The sequence below is a fragment of the Dryobates pubescens genome, chromosome 13 (genome assembly GCF_014839835.1).
Source record: "Dryobates pubescens isolate bDryPub1 chromosome 13, bDryPub1.pri, whole genome shotgun sequence".
Classification (NCBI taxonomy): Eukaryota; Metazoa; Chordata; class Aves; order Piciformes; family Picidae; genus Dryobates; species Dryobates pubescens.
The window spans coordinates 29,860,505-29,882,020 of record NC_071624.1 but is presented as its reverse complement, the minus strand read 5'-3'; the positions used below and the strand labels follow the sequence as shown (position 1 = coordinate 29,882,020).

Sequence of the window (21,516 nt, the reverse complement as noted above, 5' to 3'; positions counted from 1 at the left end):
AACTTCAACAGAAACTTCCCCCCCGCTCTACAAAAATGTGGCAGTTCTAACCCAGAATCTCTCTTTATTGCTCCACGGATGTGCCTCAGGCAGGTTCAGCTTTCTGTGTTTCACAGACTGGTCCCTGGCAGGGGTCTGCTCACCTGGCCCAGCTGTCTGGCTCTCGCCGGTGGATGTGGTTAGATACTGGTGTGTGCGGGCGGCCGGGTGGCTGTGGCATTGTGCAGGGTGGCACCACCAGCAAACTTTATTGAGACTGAAACAACTACATTGGTTAATTCCTAGGTCTATGTACACACGCGAGGGTGCAGCCTTGCAGGGGACCGGAGCACAGTTCGGAAATGCCCACCTTTGATCGCCTTCGGGTGATGCCAGAGTTACTGGGGGAATGTCTACTCTGGGAGTCTGGCAGGGGACACGAGGGGATGGTTACATCTGACAGCATCGATGAAGGTATGACTCTGATATACAATTACTTTGTTTTCGCATCGAAACCAGGCTCTGGCTGTAAGCACTACCAGCAGCCAGCCTCTGCCACGGGGAGTGTCTTAGCGACAACCTCCTGCTACTGCGGCCCCGGACAGGTAGGGACAGGCTGGATCCTTCTATATGGGAAGGCTCCTGAGGCAGGAGCGGTGTGGGAAACTTTGGTTTGAGCCTGGCTCCTCGTCTCCTCTTCCCATTACAGAGCCGGAAGGGAAAGGGCGCAGCTCGTTTTCCCAAGTTGTTGAACAGTTCATCTTCCAGCCCAAGGGGGACGGGGGATAAACCCTTCACCCTGTAGATGTTCGGCCCTGCAGCACCCAAACCTTGAGGAGCATTGTACTCCCTGGGCTCGCTCGGTCCACAGAGGGATGATGGGGTGCACTCCGGTGATTCGCTCTTCACTGCTAGGCCGCCGCTCGAAGCTGGGCTCTTTGGTATGCCAGGACTACACGCTGGAGCTGGTGGCAGGCGTTTGGCACTCTGAGGTGTACTGGTTTCTGTCTTTGTCAGGTCTAAATAGCCTTGATCATCAAACAGGTTAACGCTGGAGCCTATGCTTAAGCTAGTTCTGTCGGTGAAGGAATCCACTCGTCCCTCATACCCGAGGTCTGCAGGTGCTGAGCACTGGTGCTGGGGCCACGGTCGTTTGCAGTCTCCATGGTTCTCCTTGTCTTCTCCACCGTCTTCTTGCCCGCCTTGAAAAGAGTTCTCGGTCCACTCTGCCTCCTCGCTGACACTGACTGGCGTGTTCATGTCCCTGAGAAAGACCACAATGACAGTGATGTTGTCGCTGGAACCGGCATCCCGGGCAGATGCCACCAATTTGTGTGCTACCATGCTGCTGTCGCCATTATTCTCCTTCAGATGGTCAGCCACCACTTTGACTGCCTCATCGGGGTTGACCGTGTCGTAGAAGCCGTCGCAAGCTAAAATGAGGTAGTCTTCAGAGCCATCTAGGACAGTGGAGGCAGAGTCTGCATCCCCACAGATGTATGGCTTGTGCTCAGCGTCCCCTGTGGGAAAACAACACACAGACACGACACACGAGACCGTGGGTTTGCGGCCGCCGCATCCAGAAGCCTTTTTATTAACACAGCGTGGAGCCAGTGACTCTGAGCCCAAGTTAAAGCAATTATTTGGAAATTATTCCCTCAAACTGTAGAGGAAGACTATAGAAGCTATCACTCACGGGTCTGTCTTCAGCTGTATTTCAAATTCTCATCACTAGAAAAGGATGGGTTTTAATTAAACAGAAAAGCAAGTCTGAGAAAGGAGTCCAAGCCCACTCTTACCAATCGCCCTGGAGACTGACAGGCTCCCGTTCACCCTCCAGGCTCCAAACCAGACCACACAGCCACCAAGGGCCTCAATCCGCTTCTTCTCGTCCTGAGGAGCAAGGCAAGACAGGAGTTGTTTGGACAGTGTGCAGCTCTGCCACCCCACACCCAGCAGTCAGTAAATATTTGGTGCTTGCACAAACACAGCCCGGCAGAGGCTGCGGCCCCACCAGATGAGAATAGAGTGTTTGCACACAAATCCACACCAACTTCCAAACAAACCAGGGAACTGGGACATCTGCTGCTGCTCCAGGAGACACTGGCAAGGCGGCGCTCAGTGTCTCAGCTCTGTCCCACATGGAGCCGATACCTGCCAGCCTCAGTGGTAAACACTGCCTGGCTGTATTTAGCACAGGCCGTCCTCACCTCTCGGTCTGGTTTGTGGGGTTTCATCAGTTCCACAGCTTGGCCTCTCCTCACAAGCATAACCTGGGAGTCCCCAAGCCAAGCCACATGCAGCATATTTCCTCGGATGAAAGTCACCACCCCAGTGGTTCCACAACGCAGACTCTGGATAGAGAGGGAAAAAACAAGCCCAGTTTAAATAGGCAAATAAGAATCATTTCAAAGCATTTTCTTGCTTGAGGACAGAACATGCTGACATTCCACTATGCAGCCTGCTCCCAGTGAGGAACAGGCAGTGCTTTGCTACAGCTGTGTTCAGCAGCAGCCCCTCAGAGCCAACCTGGCTGAACAAAAGCGATCAACTTTGTGCTGTGCCTCCCCTTGCCTCAGAACCAGGTTTCAGGAGCTGGGCTCTGCTAGTGATCTGCTGTGCGGCTGCTTTAGTTGTGACTTTCCTCTTTGTTGATAGAAACAGAGAGATAATCATCCTGGGGGGAGGTTTATTTGTAAGCATCTTGAGTTCCCTGCACTTAACTCAGCCCTTGCAAAAGTTCAGGAGGCCTAGGAGTCAGACTATTCATTTATTCTTGCTTTCTGGAGCTAAGCAAAATGTACATTGTAGAGATAAGGACAAAAATCCCCACCCCAGGGACTAAACCTAGTTAGCAGCATGTGAACATAAGAATAGCAGCAGCAGCCCTCTAAATGAAGGGGATGCTGTGAGGAGTGGAGGCTGACACCTTCGCAGAACATGAAGCAGCCCCACCAGTGAGCCTGGCTCTACAGACTGTGCAGGGACAGCTCTGTGCTCACCCCTGGCCTGTGCTCAGCCAGTACTTGAAGCAGCCCCCCTGGCAAAGGCAGAATTTACAGATGGATGCTCTCAGGGTCAAGCCCAAGTAACCCAATCACCTCTCTGGCTGCCTTCTGCACAAAGCGCTCATCAGTCACCCGGAAAGCTCTGCACAGTGCTTCTGCTGGGTCATGCTGAAACATCTCCTGATGGACCATGTTCACGTGGAGATGGATGGAGGCATAGATGGCAGCATCCACTCCCCCATGACCATCAAACACCGCAAAATAAGCTTGCTCCTCTTGGTCCTGTCAACAGAAACACATTGAGAAAACAACTCAGGAGAAAGCAAAGCAAGAAGCTAGTTGGGTTGTCTTAAAACTTTTCAGCTTGAGATTTGTGGTGTCCTCATTAAATTGCACTTAAGAGGCAGAGCCTCCACTAGAAAAACAAACTACTCAGAACATCTTCACTTATATCAGTGGGAAATGTCCACCTCATCACTGTTGAATTCTAGCTGCAAACTGCCAGAGATGTCCTGCAAGGATCACCTGTGCGGCTCCCTCAGTGCTCCTTATGTCCCATTTGTTACAATTCAGTCACTCAGCTCAAATAGAAAGTGCCACATTCATCAAGTTGTGCAGGGCTTTTGTGGCTGCAAAAACCACAGAGAGAAGAGAACATCCAATGCACTTTGTGAGTCTACATCAAGACTGGCATCCACCAGGGATAAAATGCCAGTACAGTTAAAGTGTGAAACCAGTCCTGCCCCTGCTTTCATTCCTCTTATTTTGGGGGTTTTAGTCTAATCCATATCACCTTTGTTAACCCCATTGCTTAAAAACCTGCATGCAGTCTCTCATCAGATAATTGTGATTGCATTCACAAATCAAACAGAGCAAAATCACTCCTCTGCACGTCAGCTTTCTCAGCTTCCCCTTATCTGTTCCTACAGAGAAACAATGCTGAGCCAGGAGACATCAGCTCCTGTGCCTGTTCACACACAGAAGACACCAACCCACTGTCAGCACCGATTCAACCTTGACAGCCAGCTCAGCACTGGAATATTTGTACCTTGTCAGCTCTAAGCCATGGGCTCCAGCACAAACTGGAAGAAGAAGGCTGACAATTGACAGGCAAAGGAAACATTTGCCTCTTTGCATTAATATCATTTAAAGGCAAGAATGTGGATGGCCAGAAGACAGTTATGAAAGTGACAGGGTGCAATACAGAATCAATTATGCAGCCATTTAATGTAAAAGTAAAATTCTTGCCACTTTTCTCTATTTGCCATTCTTCAGGGTCCAGTTCTATCTCTGAAGGGAGGGCAAGTGTGGGTGTTTGACTGATGGCCAGGTAAAGAAATGAATGGAGGGAAATCTGGCCCCAGGTCCATCAAACTACTCCTATTGCTGGATCCTGGTCTGAACTGCACCCCATTCTCCTGTAAGTTTTGTGGTTTGGGTGGAGTTTTCTTAAGCTTTCTTTCCTTATTCTTGCTTTCAGGTTCTTCCTCCCAAGAGAAAGATCTGGAAAGCAGTACAGACCCACCCCTCTAGATGACCTGCTTCAGGGATGAACTGTAGGGTGAACCCCTTCATGATTTCCATAGGCAAGCCTCTTCTACACCTGGGCATCTTCAGCCAGAGAGGCTCCTGCCTTGATTTATCACAGGGTACTACAAGGCATCAGCTGCCACTTGCAAAAGCAGGGCTGTGTCCTGCACGATGGCAGGTCAGCCCCTCAGCCACGGCATGAGTGGCTACACCAGGATGGGCCAGACACAAACTTTGTTCAGTTAAGTCACATTTCACCAGAAGTCTGTGGAAATTACTCTTTTATTCTCTGTGTCCCATGCAGAAACTGCAAGTCCTACTGCTGCTATGGTTACACAATATCGCTTCTGCTAACTTGGGACCAGGTTTGCCATTGACTGCCAGTCCTCCTCAGGTCCATCACGGGCATGGCTTTCATTTTCACAGTGGCAGACTGCCTAGGTTCCCCAAGAATGGGAACAGTCTTTAGCATATGTAGCCATCTCCCACATGATCTCTGTTTACCTCCAGGTTGAAGAGCATGTTGAAGTCTGGGATGCAGACGTGCTTGTCTTCCATCTTGCGGCGCATGTTCTTGATGGCGTGGATGGAGGTCTCGTAGTAGCGGTGAGGCTTTGGCTGGAGTGGAAAATCTTTCACCCAGTTGCTGCAGATCTCATGCAGCTTGCTAAAAACCAAGCGGGCTAACTTCACTGTCTCGATCTCTGGGGAAGGCAAAAACCACAAATGAAAGGCTGAGAGTGTTATTAAGGGAGAATTTGGGGTTTTTTTTTCCTTGCATACATTACAAAGATGAAACAAAACCACTTTAGCCAAGCAGCTGAAATGGATGTCAGTGGGGAAATTCTGGGCTCTGATGCATAAAAAGTGGAAGCAAAATTCACCATAATCAGCATTCATCAGTAGGCAGCTCATTGTTTGTTTGTCTTTTTAACTTAAACATTCCCCTTGCCTTTGGGGAACTCATTTGCAACATCAGAAATAAAATGAACAGCCAGTACATTTCCCTCAGCATTTGATCTCCCGGGTGGCTCTGCACAGGGTGGTGCAGCAGCCGTGCCAGGGTGGCTCTGGAAGGGGCTTTGTCATGGCATAGAGCCCCACACACCAAAGCCTCAGTCCGTTACAGTGATGTATTGGGTTTAGACAAACCCTTGCTGCATATAGTGGTAAATGATCTACAGAAATTAGCAGCACTCATAGATTCATAGAATGTTGGAAGGGACCTTAAGGATCACCAAGTTCCAACCCCCTGCCATGGGCAGGGACACCTTCCACTAGCCCAGGTTGCTCAAGACCTCATCCAACATGGCCTTGAACACCTCCAGGGAAAGGACCTCCCAGGGCAACCTGTTCCAGTGTCTCAGCACCCTCCCTGTCAAGAATTTCTTCCTGATCTCCAGTCTACACCTCCCCTCCTCAAGCTTCAGTCCATTCCCTCTTGTCCTCTCACTACAAGCCCTTGCATAAAGTCCTCCCTGGCTTTCTTGTAAGCCCCATTACTCCAAGACAATCTCAGGGTGCACCCATTCAGTTGTGCACCCACTCAGGTACCTTATTTGTTCCCTAACACCATATGCAGATTCCTGCCTAGATGGTGTGTCAAAGACATCTGCATGAGCAAATGAGAAAACCATAAAGGTCTTAAATTTAAGGAAATGCTGAACTGTCACTCCTGAGGAACAGGGATTTGAAAATGTGAAAACTTGGACACTTGACAATTGTTCTGAAATTCTGGGGAGGAAAACTGGAAGTAAGCATCAGAGCTGAACACATCAAAGTCTCTTTGTTCACAACCATTCACCAAAGCCAGAGATCTTCAAAGCTAAACGGCAGCAATCCATGAGTGTCAATCATTCCTGCAGGAGGAATGGCTCAGATGCAGGGAGAAGAGGGGAGAGTTACAGCATCTCCCAGCTCATGGAAGTTCTGTGAAGAACCTAGAAGCAGGATTTAGTAATTTCTGTACTCAGTCTACACAAGATGTTGCCTATAGCAATCAGGGGGGACGAAATCTTTAGGAGCAACATATATTCCCAGTTCTGCTGATTATGAGTTGGTTCAAGCTTGATCTGCAAGAGCAGCCATTAAGCTGGAAATCAGCTAGATATGTAATCCAAAGGAGTCTTAGCTTCCTGACCACACTGCTTTAAAAACAAGCAGTGGAAATCAGAATGCCTGTGTCCTCCCAGCACTGCCATGTAACACAAGCCCTGTACTGCTGTCCACGGTGCCACCAGAAATCTCTTTGCTGGGTAACATATTCGAAGAGGGAACACAATTTACAGCCTGACATGTCCAGATGATATTTTCCAGAGGTGAACCCCACAGAGATGCTCTTCCATGTCTTTCCACTGGGCATACATGAAGGGAAGTGGCATCATTTCAGTGTCACCTGGCTCTTAACACTTCAGAGCATCCCCTCCGAAGGTGGAAGGGAGGAAACCCATTGGCTGAGCTGAGACACAAAACACCCTTCCCCAACAGGGAGCAGGGGTAGTGTCAGCATCACCAGTAATTGCTCTTGAGGTTAAAAGAGGAGAAAGGCCCACAACAGTTAAACCACCCCCTCACAGCTGTAAATTACTCATCAATTGTTAATGTTGCAGCGCTGAGCCAGAGCTGACTCAGCTGTCACTGCAGTTGTGTCACAGGGAATTTAATTTCCCTCCTGCTGCTCCAAAGTCCCCAGCATTGGAAGTAGAGCTTAGCTGTACCACAGCTAGTGGGAAATCCAGCTCAGGCCTTACTGTTCCTAAAGACTTCTCTTAGGGCAAAATCAGTCTAGAAAGAAAAGCAGTTCTCAGATTCTGCTTTTAGAACCTCCATTTTAAGCCCTTTCTTGAAAGACAGTGTGACAACAAGGATCAGTACCCAGGCTTGCAGACATGTCACCAAGCCAATGACCAAGGATTTTCCTCATCTAAGAAGTCCAGTTTGCAACTAATCAATGACCTCTTTGTGTTTCCTAGTACCTGGAAAGAGTGAATAATGGAACTTTGTGTTTTACTTTGGGAAGTCTGCTGGATATTTTAGATGCCTCCACCATCTAAAGTCTCCAACTATCCAGTCTCCTTTGATGGTTCCTTAGTAATAATATCTGGAAACTAAACATTCTTAACTTAACTTAAAAGGAAATCAAGTGTCTGTCAGTTCTCTCAAAAGCTCTCTTGCCCCTTTCCAGTGCAGCTGGAGAAGCAGAATCAGTCATGGGTTGTGACTCTTAGATTCTGCCCTTCATGTCCAAGGACATATGATCAAGAATATAACAGGGCCCCATTCTTGCATTCCTGCATTCCTGGACTCAAATAATGTTTCCTTCTTTCAAGGTTATCATTCTTCTTTCACAAGGCTTCTAATTTCCTTTCCACCAGCACACCAGTAACTGCTTTTACCACTCCTAAGTACACAACATGATTTGTCACACTGCAATTTTCAGAGTGAAATGTGCCACTAAGGAAGTCTGGAATACTTTTTCTTTTCTTCTAGCAAATCCAAACTTGAGGCAAATGAGGTAAATATCTCCTTGTATTATGCAGAGAGAAAAAAAAAATAAAATCTTTCTGGGTTCATAAAAAAGGAGACATGGATTTATCAAAACCATAGATATCAAACCCAGGCAGCTAAATTCAGCTTGGTTTCACATTCTGCAGCAGCCTGAGCATCATGAGGATAAACAGTGAACTCTGAGCACAAAGCTTCAAGATGTAGAAATCCCATTTTCTTCACCTGTTACAGTTCCTTTAGTTTTCTTTCAAAGCATGAAAGTCTCCCTCTATGGTACCCATTAGGGCATTCATGAGTCACAGCTCTCCTCTGAGTAACCATTCCAGGTTTATCAAAGGACTCCTACTAAGAAAGTTAGAGGGGAGCTGCTGACCTTTTGCAGTGAAATCTCCTCCAGTCCTCCATGAATGTTGTTATGGTTTTCTTAGCCAAACCTTTGGAGCTAATGCTCCAAATACTATCATTTATGGTACACTGCTGGAAATTGCAGTATTCAGATGAAATCATTGCTTTAGTAGGGTCCAAAAGATGCTCTCTCTCTTCCTTCCCCCCCTTTAGATTCATATTTTAACACTTGACAATGAATCTCTAAAGAGATAGTTTCCTTTCAATACCTTCATTATGACAGTTCACCTCAACACACTGCAGCTGGAGCTGTATTTTTAGTGCCTGCTATACCCTGCACACTTACTAATCTATGTTTGTCTATTATAGATTTAGATTTATTTAAATAGCAGTTTCTGAGCTGTGAGGGGTTTGTAGTGGGGGTTTTTTTGTTGTGGTTTTTGGGTTTTTTTTTTCCAGTTTCCTTTCATTGTTGAACTCTTCAGATATTCTGTGTGGAGGCTTAGTCAACATTTCCTTGGAGACTGTCAAATATTTATGCAAGTCTCAGAGATCTCAATTTGAATTAATGAAGGCTGCTCAGCCAGAACAATGACAAATCTATTCCATTTACCTGCTCAGCAGGAGGAGGCAGCAATACCTACAGAAAGGGGACTCATAGCATGTTCTTCTGTTTCTCAGGTTTCCAAAGGCCTCTGAGAAGAAACACAGCAGAACCTTCCCTCTTGAAGAGCCAGATGGATGTATCCTACTCATCCCCAGAATAATTTACTTATCTCTTTTTAATCAAAAAAGGAGAGAATGGACAAAAAAGGGAATGGACAGAGTGGTTTGGTGACTGCATTTTCAAGATCAAATGACAGAATTCCTCTCAACACATGTCAAAACCACTCTTCTTTATGGTAATCAGCACCCCAGGAACTTGTTTAGGGTATTTAGGCCAGCAGAATCCTGAAATGATTTAGGGTGCATGGCTTTGGGCTGGGTGCTGTGAAACTCTTGTTAGCCAACACAGAAAAATGGAGAAAGGAAACTGCCCTTTTAAGTTTAAAATGGTTTTATACTATCCTTTGCTAAGACTATGTGAAAAAAAAAATCAAAGCTGCAGTGAAAACTGTACTGAATGAAATAATTCAGAATTAAATTCACTCCTCCCACATATATTTGACTTTGCTCTAAGGATGAAGGAGGATAACTGGCACTTGCCAGCAAGCAGCAGGACCACACAGCCTGTGTGCTTACAAAGAAATTCAGAGCCACCAGGTACAGTCTAATGAAGGTGCACTTAAAGGAAAGGAGTGATTTCCACCTGGTCTTGAAGAGCAAAAATTTGATGAAGTACAAATAACCAGAGAATGACATTTAAAAATAGAGAAAGAATTCAACAGTAAAAGTTGAAACAAGACAAGGTGGGAAAGCTCTGACTAAGAAATTAGCCACTAGCTCTACCAGGAGTGCTGGTGAAGTCTTCATTATTGTTTGGTTTTTTTACATCAGTATTTGGAATTCCTTTAGAAGGAATCCAGCCCAACTTTGCTTAGTTAGCTGGTAGAAGGAACTAATTTGAGGAAAATCTAGCACCATTCAAGTGGTCAGACTAGATGGACCACTAGGTTAATGCTGATCTTAAAAATCGAGGCATTGTCTGCAGAGTGCTCCAGTATCAGTGAAAGACCCTCACTGTGTCAAACTCTGCCTCACCACCTGCAGAGGTACTTACGTATGATCCCATCCGCATTGTCCGGCTTTGGTAAGTAAAGTGCTGAAAGATCACTCTGAAGGACTTCATCTGAAGTTGCTCTAGCTAAAGCAGCAGCCAAAAATGAAGGGCAGTTACTGGAAAAGAAAAAAATACAAACACAAGAAGATTTGAATCCGATTTAGCAAGGTAGGGAAACACAGAACTACTTTTCTACAAAGAAAACCAGGAATTTGAACCAGCACTGGTAAAACTTCCCTTTCTTCTTTGCAGGCCAGCACCACAACCCTGCACAGCAAGCCCCCAAACTCACCAAAAGGATTTTAGTAACTGTTTCACTCTTACTTGCCCTAGGTTTTAATGTTCCATTTCATAACATCTACTTAAATGCTTTTCAGAGCTGAACCCCCATGCAGAGGCTGCCATGCAGCCCTTGCCCAGCGTTTTCTACCTGTGCATGATGCTCTTTTATCTTAAGCTCATTCTGTCCAGTTTCTCCTACGAACTCAAGTCAGGATTCCAAAGGATAAGAGGAGTCTTCAGACTTCAAAGTGTCCAAAACCCCACCAAGGGACTGAAAGTTAAGGCAAACCCATAGGAGGTGTGACGTTGATGTGCTAAGGTGGAAAAGCTCCCTCATGAATGATCTCTATCAAGAATGAAGTGGGTTTAACTCACTCTAGCTTAATTAAGCCTCATATCTCCCAAGGTTAATTAATCTATAGCAAACCAAGGCCACTTTAATGCACATTTTCTCATTCAAGAGGAGTTTAATACCTCTTAATTTATGCACGACTTTGTATTTCCCATTGGTTTACCTTAACTTCTCCAGGTGTCTCTTGCTGACACAGCCTGAAACTTTTGGTTTCCACAGCTATCATCAGGAGTAAAAATGTCCTCCATGGAACCTGTCTGCCACTGCAGGATTGTGCAGAGGCACAGCAGCTCATTTCAGTCTCAGAAACTGTCCATCAACAACATAATCCTGCAACAGCTAGTGCCGGGAAGAGGCAATGAGCCTATACACTTCCTTAAGCTATTTCCTCTGCTTAAACCCAGTAAGCCTGTTCATAGGCTTTTGGCATGGCTGGAGAGGAGACATTAGCCTAGAAGCATCAATCCAACCAGATCCAGAGCAGGGAAACTTCTAGACACCGAGCCAGACTCCTCAGGCTTCGTTCTGGAGCCTGAGAAGCACATGGCAACCATCACTGGCGTTCCCATTTGGTTCACTGCCCAGAAAAGCCAACTGCCATCCCAGACTGTCCCACATGTCATGGCTTCAGCAATGAAATCTGAATTCCAGAAGAAAATAACAAACAAACAAAAAAACCCCACCCCAAACCCAACAGATTTGGCACATGTGGGGGTTTTTTGAAAAGCCATTTTCCTCTAAAGTTTTCCATATTCTTGCTACCAAATGCTGCTAAAAAGAGGGAGATTACATAAGTGATAATGTACACAAAAGAAGTCCTCTGACCCTCATTATTTACCATTCAACAGATCTATAAATTATTTAAACCTCAGATGAGCAACAAACAGGGAGACACTGCCACGAGGCAAGCTCTGCCCCTTGGAGTTACGCAGAGGGCTGTTCGCAGGGCACCATCAGTAAGAGCATTTCCTAGAGCTAGCAGCTGAGCATTCCGCTCACGCAGCACCTCGGGCCTCAGCCAGGCAGGCGCTAATGAAGCTTGACTGCTGGAGGAAATCAGCTGTCCTAGGGCTGCCTCTTCCCAGCACAACACAGCCGCTCTGATCCTATTTACATACAGCACTGCCCAGTGCCGAGAGCGATCAGCACCAGGAAAAGGCACCGGGACCTCCTTTGCTTCTGGTGTGTGCAGAAGCTGATTCTCTGCCTCATCCTGTCCACCTTTATTTAGCTCACAAAGAGCAGGTTTCTCTATTCTTAGCTCCAGCACTCCAGAGCTGGGTACTGTTCCTGCTAAACGCATTACAACACATTACAACAAAAGCGAGAGATGATGGTGCCTGGGACAGGATAATGATGCCAGCAGTTAGCAACACTGGGAAAAAATGCAAGGAAAGATGAAAGTTTAGCCTAAATAACTCACAGCAGAAGAACCCATGCTGAAAGCATTTATAAACAGGAGGCAGACAGAGCTCACTTTGGGCACGACTGTAATGGGATGTGCTGGCACCTGCAGGAATCTCAGCCCGCCTCCCAGCCCAAGGCTCACCCTCACCAGCTCTGTGCTGAAACGTCGTAGGAAAACCAAGCTTGGTTTGTGTCACTATAAACAACCCCTCGGGAACATCTGCTGATGGGCAGAGAGGGAACCTGGTTGAGAGCTGAGGCAACAACAGTTGCTAAAATAAGATTCAAAACCTAAACAGCAGAGAAAAAAATACCCCTGACCCAAGGAACCTCTGCTCTGTCTGGGCTTGGGAGGTGGGAAGGCCACATCTACGAAGACTCAGAGCTATTAACATTCATGCCTGAAATGTCAGATGTTATTTTAACTGCAGTGACAGATGACAACATGGAAAGGTGCATGGACAATGTATGCAGCTGGCCAGAGTGTTTCCCCAGTCAGCTCCCAATGCTGTCCCCACGTCCCCACAGCCAGCACCAGCAGTTTCGCACCGGATCCAGCCAAGGAGTGCATTTCCATTACAATACTAAACCCACACAAAAAAAGCTGCTAAAGATGTTATTAGATAAATTAAAGGATTTTAAGTACATCCTTCCTGATTCCCTGGCAGCGTGGGTGTGTTTAGAACACCCACAGTTGCATTGCAGCAATCCTGGAATAACTCTGCTAAGGTAATAAATCAAGTCTAAAAGTGGGCTGTTTCCATCCATTAAGTTGGAGAAAAACAGTCTGAAGTGGGTTTAACTCAGCCCACGTATTATTGTGTTACCAGCTTAGCACACAACTCTGCTCCTTCCTGATAGCATTAAAGTGGTGAAGACTTTCCAAAGGTTTTCTCTGAGCTATTCCTCTGTGCTCTAAATCTAATAGAAGGTCTCCTGCTAAAAAAAGCCGTGGCAAATTTAAAATTCTTATTGCATGAGAGTTCACCGCTGGGGGTGGAGTGACTTATCACTTCTGATGGAAAAGGTACAGAAAATAAAGCGGCTGAGAGCTTTTCCTCCTATGTCTGGCCACTCTTTGTCCTAATAATAACAGCTGCCTGCCAAAGAATTAATTGCCCTTGACGTTTGTTCATCACAAAGCTTCTTATGTAGCCGTCACCGGACTATGCCATGTAAGCAGGGAAGTGACCAGATGCAGACAGATGAGTTCCTCTTCCCGATTAGCACAACTCAGAATTTACTTCTCTTACTTGCCTCCCGACAGGACTTTAGTTGAATTACTTCTCCCCTTCAAGGAACAGCAGACTGCATTGGAGGTTTTTTGCTTCTAAAGTGGATTAGATGTTGAAGTCCAACTGCTATCAGGACACTTCGTTACTGTTACACCGAGGCAATGACAAGTCGACAAATCAGGTCTAGGCTCTTTGGTTTTACCACAAAAGCAAACATTCAGGTGAGCAGCTACAGCATCCCACAAACCAGCAAAGGTCCACACTGCAATGACCAGACTTTGCCACACTGGATCTCCCCTGTCTTCACATCTTCTAGGCAAAACAAGTAGCAGCAAACAGGACCCATGGGGACACAGGAGGTGCAATGTGTCCTGCTGCTGGTGTAACTAAGGATTACCTGTTAGCTGCTGAAAAGAAATTTTTCTGCTGCATTTTAGATGCTCAAATGCTATTAGTCATTAAGATATGACAAATTGAAACTGGGAGGGCACGATCTTGTTTGGCAGAGAGCTGAGAACTGGAATGCCTATATCTATTCATAGCCATGCTGACCTTGGACAAGTCACTTCACCACTCAGACCTTTGATTCCTCATCTGCAAACAAGGGATGGTAATGTCTTTTCCTCAGGGAGAGGAGGAGAAGAAAGAAGGCTGCAGAAGGCTTAATTCAGTGCTCATAAAACACACTGAGACTTTCAGATAAGAGCACAGCTGAAGGGAAAAATACCAAGATGACAGTGGGAGTTATTTTCAAAGTATACAAGATTGATGGAGCTTTCATAGTTTCTTCTTGCTTCATATTCTCTGTTCTCATATGCTACCACAAGTGGAACACACAGGCAAAGGAGGGCTCTAGACAGGCAAGTTTAATCTGATGCAGGCAGCTAACTTAGGGTTGTAAAAACTGCATGACATAAACACATTACACAAAACCTGCATCTCAAAAAGAAGAAACCAGGAAAGAAGGACATCAAGTTGTTAACACTTGGTGATGCTGCTGTTCCTGGAACATTAGCACTGCTGATGGGAAAATGCTGCTACAGGCACATTACTGCCCCTGACCAAAACACACAGCCCAGCGCCACCAGTGCTGGAACCACTCAGCACTGTCACGCTCTGGCCTGACTGCTGAGGCATCACTAACCCAAACAAAGCAGGAAGCGTGGACCGAAACGTCCTGGTGCCTCTCAAAGGCCAAAGTGGTCAGTAAATCACAAACCAGCCAGTGTTCCTGTTACCTCAGGAATCCCCTGACTGTACAGAACAGCGATTGTTTTCATTAGAATGAAAGATGATTTAAATAGAAATGCTATTCAGGCTGCTGAAACTCCAACCAAATCCACGGGCAAACAGCGTAAGGCATCGTAGATGGTTTCACACAGCAATCCCAGTCCAAGAACGTGACCTGAAAAGAACCAAGTACAGCACATTCCCATAAGGCCCATAATTTACTGTGTTAGTAAAAGACTTTGTGGGGATGACAAGCTGACTGCACCCTTTCCAAAAGGGATGCAGTTTGGTAAACACTCCTGTGTTAATGTGGCCTGTTGCAAGCGCTTGTTAGAAAACAAGTTTTCCAAGATTCAGTTTAAGAAGAACCTCATCTGTCCCCAGCCTTTATTTACAAAACACTCCAAAGTCTCATGAGACTTCTTCCAGATGGATTTTCTGATGCACCCTAGAAGCTCTTTGAAGAAGCCTTTAAAGGCTTTATTACTGCAAGTCTCCACGCTGTGAAATGCAGCAGTAATGAGCAGACATTTTGGGGGAAGATCCTTGGCTGCTTATTCCCTTCAGCTGCCTCCTGTTTCAGAAAGAGGTGGTACCAGCTGAGGGGCTTCTGGGTGTCTCCCCACTCTGAGCTGGACAGGGCTCAGAGAGGAGTACTCTGTTAAAGCAGTCCTTAGACCCCCCAAACCATTACGGATGTATCTGATTATGCCAAGCAAAAGCTATTTCTAGCTCCTGTCTCTGCAGGTTCTCCTCTCCTCACTCACAAAGCATCATGCTCTCCTGCAAGCTCACTGCTCTGACCTGTGCTGGTCTGCTGCTCTGCACAGCTGGGGAAAGTTCTGATGCTTATTTAAAGCCTGGTCACGGTGGCCAAATGGAGTATGGGTTTTTTCCTAACACATGGTGAAACCCTGCACTAGATTTTAGCTGCTGCAGTGAGTTACTAAAAAAAGCCCAGCACATGTACCCAAAAAAAGAAACAAACAGAAAAAACAATGCACCTTTTAAAAGATTGCATAACCAAAGCTCCTTGAGAAGTCATTTGAGCTGGCAGTGTTGAGACAGTAAAGATGCTTGATAAATCTGTTTGAAGGAGCTGAAAATGTGCTACACAAGGAAGCTGCTATCTATAGGCTTCACAGAGACAGCTGCCTGGTCACATTCAAAATGGTTCTGTCCTTGTGCTGACAGTTGTAAGCAACAGAAATATAATACACAACATTACAAAAATACTCTTGTTTTGATGTGTTTACCATGCCCAGAATCTGTGGCACCTCTTTTTTTAACCAAATATTTAACTTTCTGCATTGTGCTCCCTGCCATACCCCAGAGACTATGATCAAGTTTATACTGATGTTTTCCTGCAGTTAGAGCTATCTCAAATGGACATTAAAACAAAAAGAAAAAAAACAGAGGTGCACTACTCAGATAACTTCAAAACTGGATTCAGCAATCAGACTTTTAGTATTTATCACTGTATTTATTTTGTAACAGCTGTACCTTACTTGCCAAAGCATTTATGGAGGCTTCAGTCTCAGAAATGTCCTAAAGACTCCATCAATAAACACAGTGAATGACAATAAAATTCTTTTTTTAGGAACAATGAATTCCTTTTGCAAGTTACTAAGGTCAAAGATTTGGCTGATGGTGAATAATGTAAGTTCTCAGCTTAGCTGTAATCAATGAGAGTCAATCCCACAGAATTCTATGAAGCTCCTTTTGACAGTTGGGGTTGGTCTCTTCTCCCAGGCAACCAGCGCCAGAACAAGAGGACACAGTCTCAAGCTGTGCCAGGGGAAGTTTAGGCTGGAGGTGAGGAGAAAGTTCTTCACAGAGAGAGTTGTTAGCCACTGAAATGTGCTGCCCAGGGAGGTGATGGAGTCACCACCCCTGGAGGTGTTCAAGAAGGGACTGGATGTGGCACGGTGCCATGGTTTAGTAGTCATGAGGTCTTGGGTGACAGGTTGGACTTGATGATCTTTGAGGTCTTGTCCAACCTTATTGATTCTATGACTAAGGCAGGTAAAAATACTTATAGTCTCCATTTTAAAATAACCACCTTAAAAACCCAAACCACTAAACCAATAGCAATTAAAAAATGCCTTCAGAAAGAACCTGTTGACTCTTATTTGTTAACCACTACCAGTCAAAGACAAGGGGGCTGATTTGTTCCCAAATTAAGATCCAAGCTGAGATAAGAAATATGCAAATTCTTTCCTCATTTTTACATGAGATAAGGAAAGTCAACAAAAAGCTCTCTCTAGTAGAGGATAGTACAGGATAGCATCTCTACACAGTCATGTTTGGTGGTGAGGTGGGAAACATTTGCAAACCTGCACAACTCGATGATGAGTGTGCTGGCATCCATCCCATAAAAGGGCTCAGGAGCTGCACTCGTCTGTCAGGGGGTTTTGATAGGATATTACACAGAAGGAAGTAAAGAATGTGCTGTGCTGCACGGCACAGCAAACTAATTAACAAAATCAGGGCAGAGTGTAAAGTTATTTCTCCCATCCTCATGTAGTATTTTAAATGAAGGCAAAATGTTGCTCGTGAAAGCCTGACCGCAAGAACATGGTTCATAGATTCTTCTACCTGACCACCTGGGAGACCTGCCTGCAGAGGGATATCCTACCCTGTTTCTCCAGCCAGGCGAGCACAGCTCAAAATCCCAGTCTCTGAGGCCCTCAAGCAGCTGGCACGAGATTTAACCATGGGTGCCAAATCTCAGCGCAGGCCCCTTTCCAGCTCCATTCGCACCCGCGCCCAACCCCTCTCACACCAACGTGTTTCAGAACGTGTCTAACACAGGCTTTCTAGCATGTTACTTGGAACACCTTTCTCACCAGAAGCTAAGTAACACCCAAGAGCTGCCATGGCACCAGCAGAGCACGCAGGGCACCCCGCAGATGTGCACACTCTGCCTCCCCTCTCAGCAGGAATGGTTTCCCCGGAGCCTCCCATGTCCCTGTCTGTTTTACAGGACAAACAGCACACACCAGGATCTGGGCACAGCTTGGTCATCCAACACTGCCAGATGGATCCACCAGCACTCAGCCCTCCTTACACTAAACCTGGAGGGCCCACCCTCACCCAACCTTGCCACCATTTTTCAGAACATTGACTGGGATCCAGCTATCTTTCAGATGTCAACACATTGAATTTGATGCATATTGGCCTGAATATCAATTACCAGTGGGAAGAGCTCCACAGGCAGACACACTGAGCAAACACAAAAGCCTTGCTGGCTTACAAACCTGAGTTTTGAAATCAGTTTCTTGTAATTGCACTACTAGTATTTCATCTGAGGATACAGGTCATGAAGGGAAACCCCTGACTTGAACACATGAAATTAGGCTGAGACTTCTAACCCATTTTCTGCTGCACAGCTACTCACTACTTCCTTTCTCCGGAGGGCTGAGTGCACATGACAGTACATAAAGCTAACAAAACATAAGCAAGACAAAATAAAAAGGTCAGAGTTGTCTCTTTGATGAGGTGCAATGTCATGAAGGCTAGTGTACGTTTAAAACATAAATGGCTGCTGACCACAAACCACTCACAAGCATTTGTGATTTAATGGCTGTCACTAAAATGTGGTTGACACTGGAGGGGTGAACTGTGAAGAGTCCAAACTGCATAAACCAGCTCTTGAAGAGCTGTTCTGCTGAACAGATTGTGTATGATCTCTGAAACCTAATTCAGTGATTTCTCTAACTCATTTTCACTACATGGCAGTTCTGAGGTTACTTGTATTTCCATCTCTGTAGAGCTGATGCTACCTGCATTAAAATGACAGAAGTCACGTCCTATGACATGAATGACCCTTAAAGCCCCAAGACGAATCTTTTGGGGCTTGAAAGCCAAATTACTGCACAGACCTGAATTCCCAGAAGTGACTGCATGATGGTTTTCTTCATTGCATCAAATAACTGAGAAACAAAGTTTGCTGTTGAAAAATCACATTCCAGGACTAGAGTCCTTCCCAGCTGTGTTATATCCATCTGCTACTAAAAGCAAGGTAAGCCCAGACTTTGGAGGAATGCAAAGAGAAGGAATTTCATTACAGAACTGGATCAGCATTCAGGAACCTCAGTGACAATACCGAGCTGTCGAGGAGATATCTCCATAGCAGCCTACCCCTGTCTAAATCAGAACCATTTTTCATCTGAGCAGCAAGATGCTGAGGGATTAAATAGTCTTTTATAAAATTTTAATTACTGCTACCACATGAATTTTACAAAAGCATAAAAACATTATTATAGAAATGTAAACAACAGCAGCAAGCCACACATCTGATGGCCTTACAAGCTTAGGATTCAGCTATGCAAAAGCAAACACACAGGGGAAAATAAAATATATCAATCTGTATTTACCCTATCCTTAATGAATGGAAATAAAGATCATTTATTGGGATTACCCATACATGTGACTTGCAGGAATTTATACTGAGATAAAAGACTCTCCTGGGTTTTGTTGTTACTGTTTTACAGGGATTAGCTTGCAGATTTATCCAGTGCATTCTCTGCTCCAACAGAAGTGCTTAGTGTTTGAGTGATACACATGCCTTGCAACCAGAGGCTGCTGACTGCCAGTCCAGAAAACAATCACTGCTTCCTTAGCATGCCCATGTCTGGAATGGTAACGAAGCCCACACCTACAGGAGATGCATGCTCACCTGAAGAAATGCATCTCTTAACTGGAAACCCAATGACAGCAGCAGTTATCTGACAGAGAGTTTCTCTGCTAGACTGAGGCCTGTTTAAAAGCTCTACAGGACATTAAAAATGTCATTGATTTTTCTCTCTCTGGCTCTCAGTCAATTTGAAAGTCAGCATAATTCAATATCTTTCTACTAGTTCCATTAGCAAAGAAAGGAATCCATGCTCCAATCTATGCTGCCTTATTGGAAAAAGTAATTTAATTTTACATCTGAAAGTGTGCCAACATCAGCATAAACCCATACACAGTATACATAAAATTTAATTTCTAAATTCTCTATTTTGGCCAGCCAGAATGAGATGCTGGCTAAAATCAATGAGTACCCAAATCTGCTCTGAAGATACTTACATACACTCTCTTCATTTCAGCTATTTTCTGTTCTCGTTGGGAGTTTTTGATGATTTCTCTCCTTACTATAAAATATTCATGGCACACTGGCTAGAATAAAGTTCATGTTGCAGAAAACTTGGTTCCAGCAGGCAGGCTTGGCCCCTGAAAGTTCAGGCATATCAGTTACTTACCAGTGGTTTATTGTCTATATTTTCCTCTCTGTTAAAAAATAAATTTTCACTGATGCTTCCCTTAACTTGAAGAGACAGACCACACAAATTGCATGTGTCCAGAAAGAGAAGTTAAATCAGAGCATCTATTTCAGATCAGATTAACATGCCACAGTCCTCTGCTTACTAATCAAAGAGAAAAATGTACCGTGCTGTTATAGTTAATGACTTGATTTCAAACAAATGAAACAAAATGCTGCACAGCAGCACATAAGGGCTCTTTTAATTTATATCTCTCCTGCAGATCATCATTAAGGCAAACAAATGTCAAATGACTTCTTTAAAAAGGTGGAGACAACGACTCCGTGGTGCCCATGGAAATGAGCAGCTTCCCGAGCACTGCGGAGCCGGTCCCCAAGAAATTTTGCTTCTGTTGTTACATTTGTCTTCACTTAAATGAGAAAAAATAAAAGCTGCAGGCTGGGATTTTCAAATGACATTTGATCACTTAACTTCTTTCAGCCCATTGAACAAATATCAAATAGAAGGCAAAACACACCCCAGAAGATTCATGACCACTGAGTCAGCAGCGAATGTTCCCTTGCTCCCTTCTCACTCCCGTGAAACGCAGTTCATCATACAAATGGCTTGGGTGTTTATGCCAGATGTAAGATTAGATAATTAGTCATCTGAGTCCTGGATGTCAACTCCTTTGTGATACAAAATTTATTCCAAATGCACTATTTATAATCAGTTGACTTGCAAAGGCATTCTGCTGTTATACAGCAATACATCTTATGATGCACAGCTAAATAACTGCCACTCTGTAGTAACACTCTGCTCCTGCTCTAGCAATACTCTCCCTGAGTCCCTTCCAATGACTTCATCTTTTTTTTTTCTTTTTGTCTGCAAAACAGGGATAATGATACTGACCTTTGGAAAGCAATTTCAACACTAGTGATGAACGGTACCAAGATGGGCTGAATATTATCAATTCACCCTAAACTGGGAATGGAACAAGAGAACTGCAACTCACTTGCACAGATCACCAGGAAATACTCCTGCTCTTTTACCTGCTTTCTCTTGAGTGTGACATGCAAGCAAATCTAATTAAAACCAACATGAAGACTGTGCAGGACCTTCAAACACAATTCTACAGATAAACAGTGGGGCAAATTAAAGATTTTATTGGAACCTCAATTGCAAAAGTTATGGACACTGATGCACGCAAGACAAGACACCAGAGGGATAAATGGGGCTCTAAGAGCAGGGGATGTGCTCTTTAAAAGGAACAATAGTTTACTTACTCCAGAAAGCTCACATCCTAATTCCCACTGTGTCTAGTTCTTCGCAGAACTGCAAACAGTATTGGCAGGTTTAGGAATTTAGGGGTTTTCTTTAAAGGATAATCAAAACATTTTAGTTATTCTACTTCACATTAAAGTCCCTAATGCATTCTGTTCTACTGAGCCACATAGTTATTTCCGTCATTCTTAATAAATAACAGTTGCCAGTAGTAGTTAAGCCAACAGATCTGAATTATTTATAGTGTGGAGGAACAGAACAGCAGATAAAATGCATTAGGGCTTTCAGTTGTTCTTGTCTGAATGACACAGTGGCAGCCTTAAGACGTTTTTTTCCACAGGCTGTAAACTATTCTGCCTCCAATCCTGGTTTAAAAGATTTCCTAAAGAGA

General features: G+C 44.8%; 1 protein-coding gene across 1 annotated transcript in view; it reads right to left on the bottom strand.

The window, feature by feature from the left end:
• PPM1E (protein phosphatase, Mg2+/Mn2+ dependent 1E) overlaps positions 1 to 21,516 on the bottom strand; it is a 64,036-nt gene continuing 42,520 nt past the window's right edge. The window contains exons 2-7 of the mRNA XM_054166207.1: positions 10,090 to 10,205; positions 5,022 to 5,221; positions 3,081 to 3,269; positions 2,190 to 2,333; positions 1,779 to 1,872; positions 1 to 1,499 (exon numbers count right to left, since the gene is read on the bottom strand). Coding sequence (XP_054022182.1) covers positions 430 to 1,499; positions 1,779 to 1,872; positions 2,190 to 2,333; positions 3,081 to 3,269; positions 5,022 to 5,221; positions 10,090 to 10,205 — 1,813 coding nt within the window. The 3' untranslated portion in view covers positions 1 to 429. The remainder of the gene's footprint in view (positions 1,500 to 1,778; positions 1,873 to 2,189; positions 2,334 to 3,080; positions 3,270 to 5,021; positions 5,222 to 10,089; positions 10,206 to 21,516) is intronic.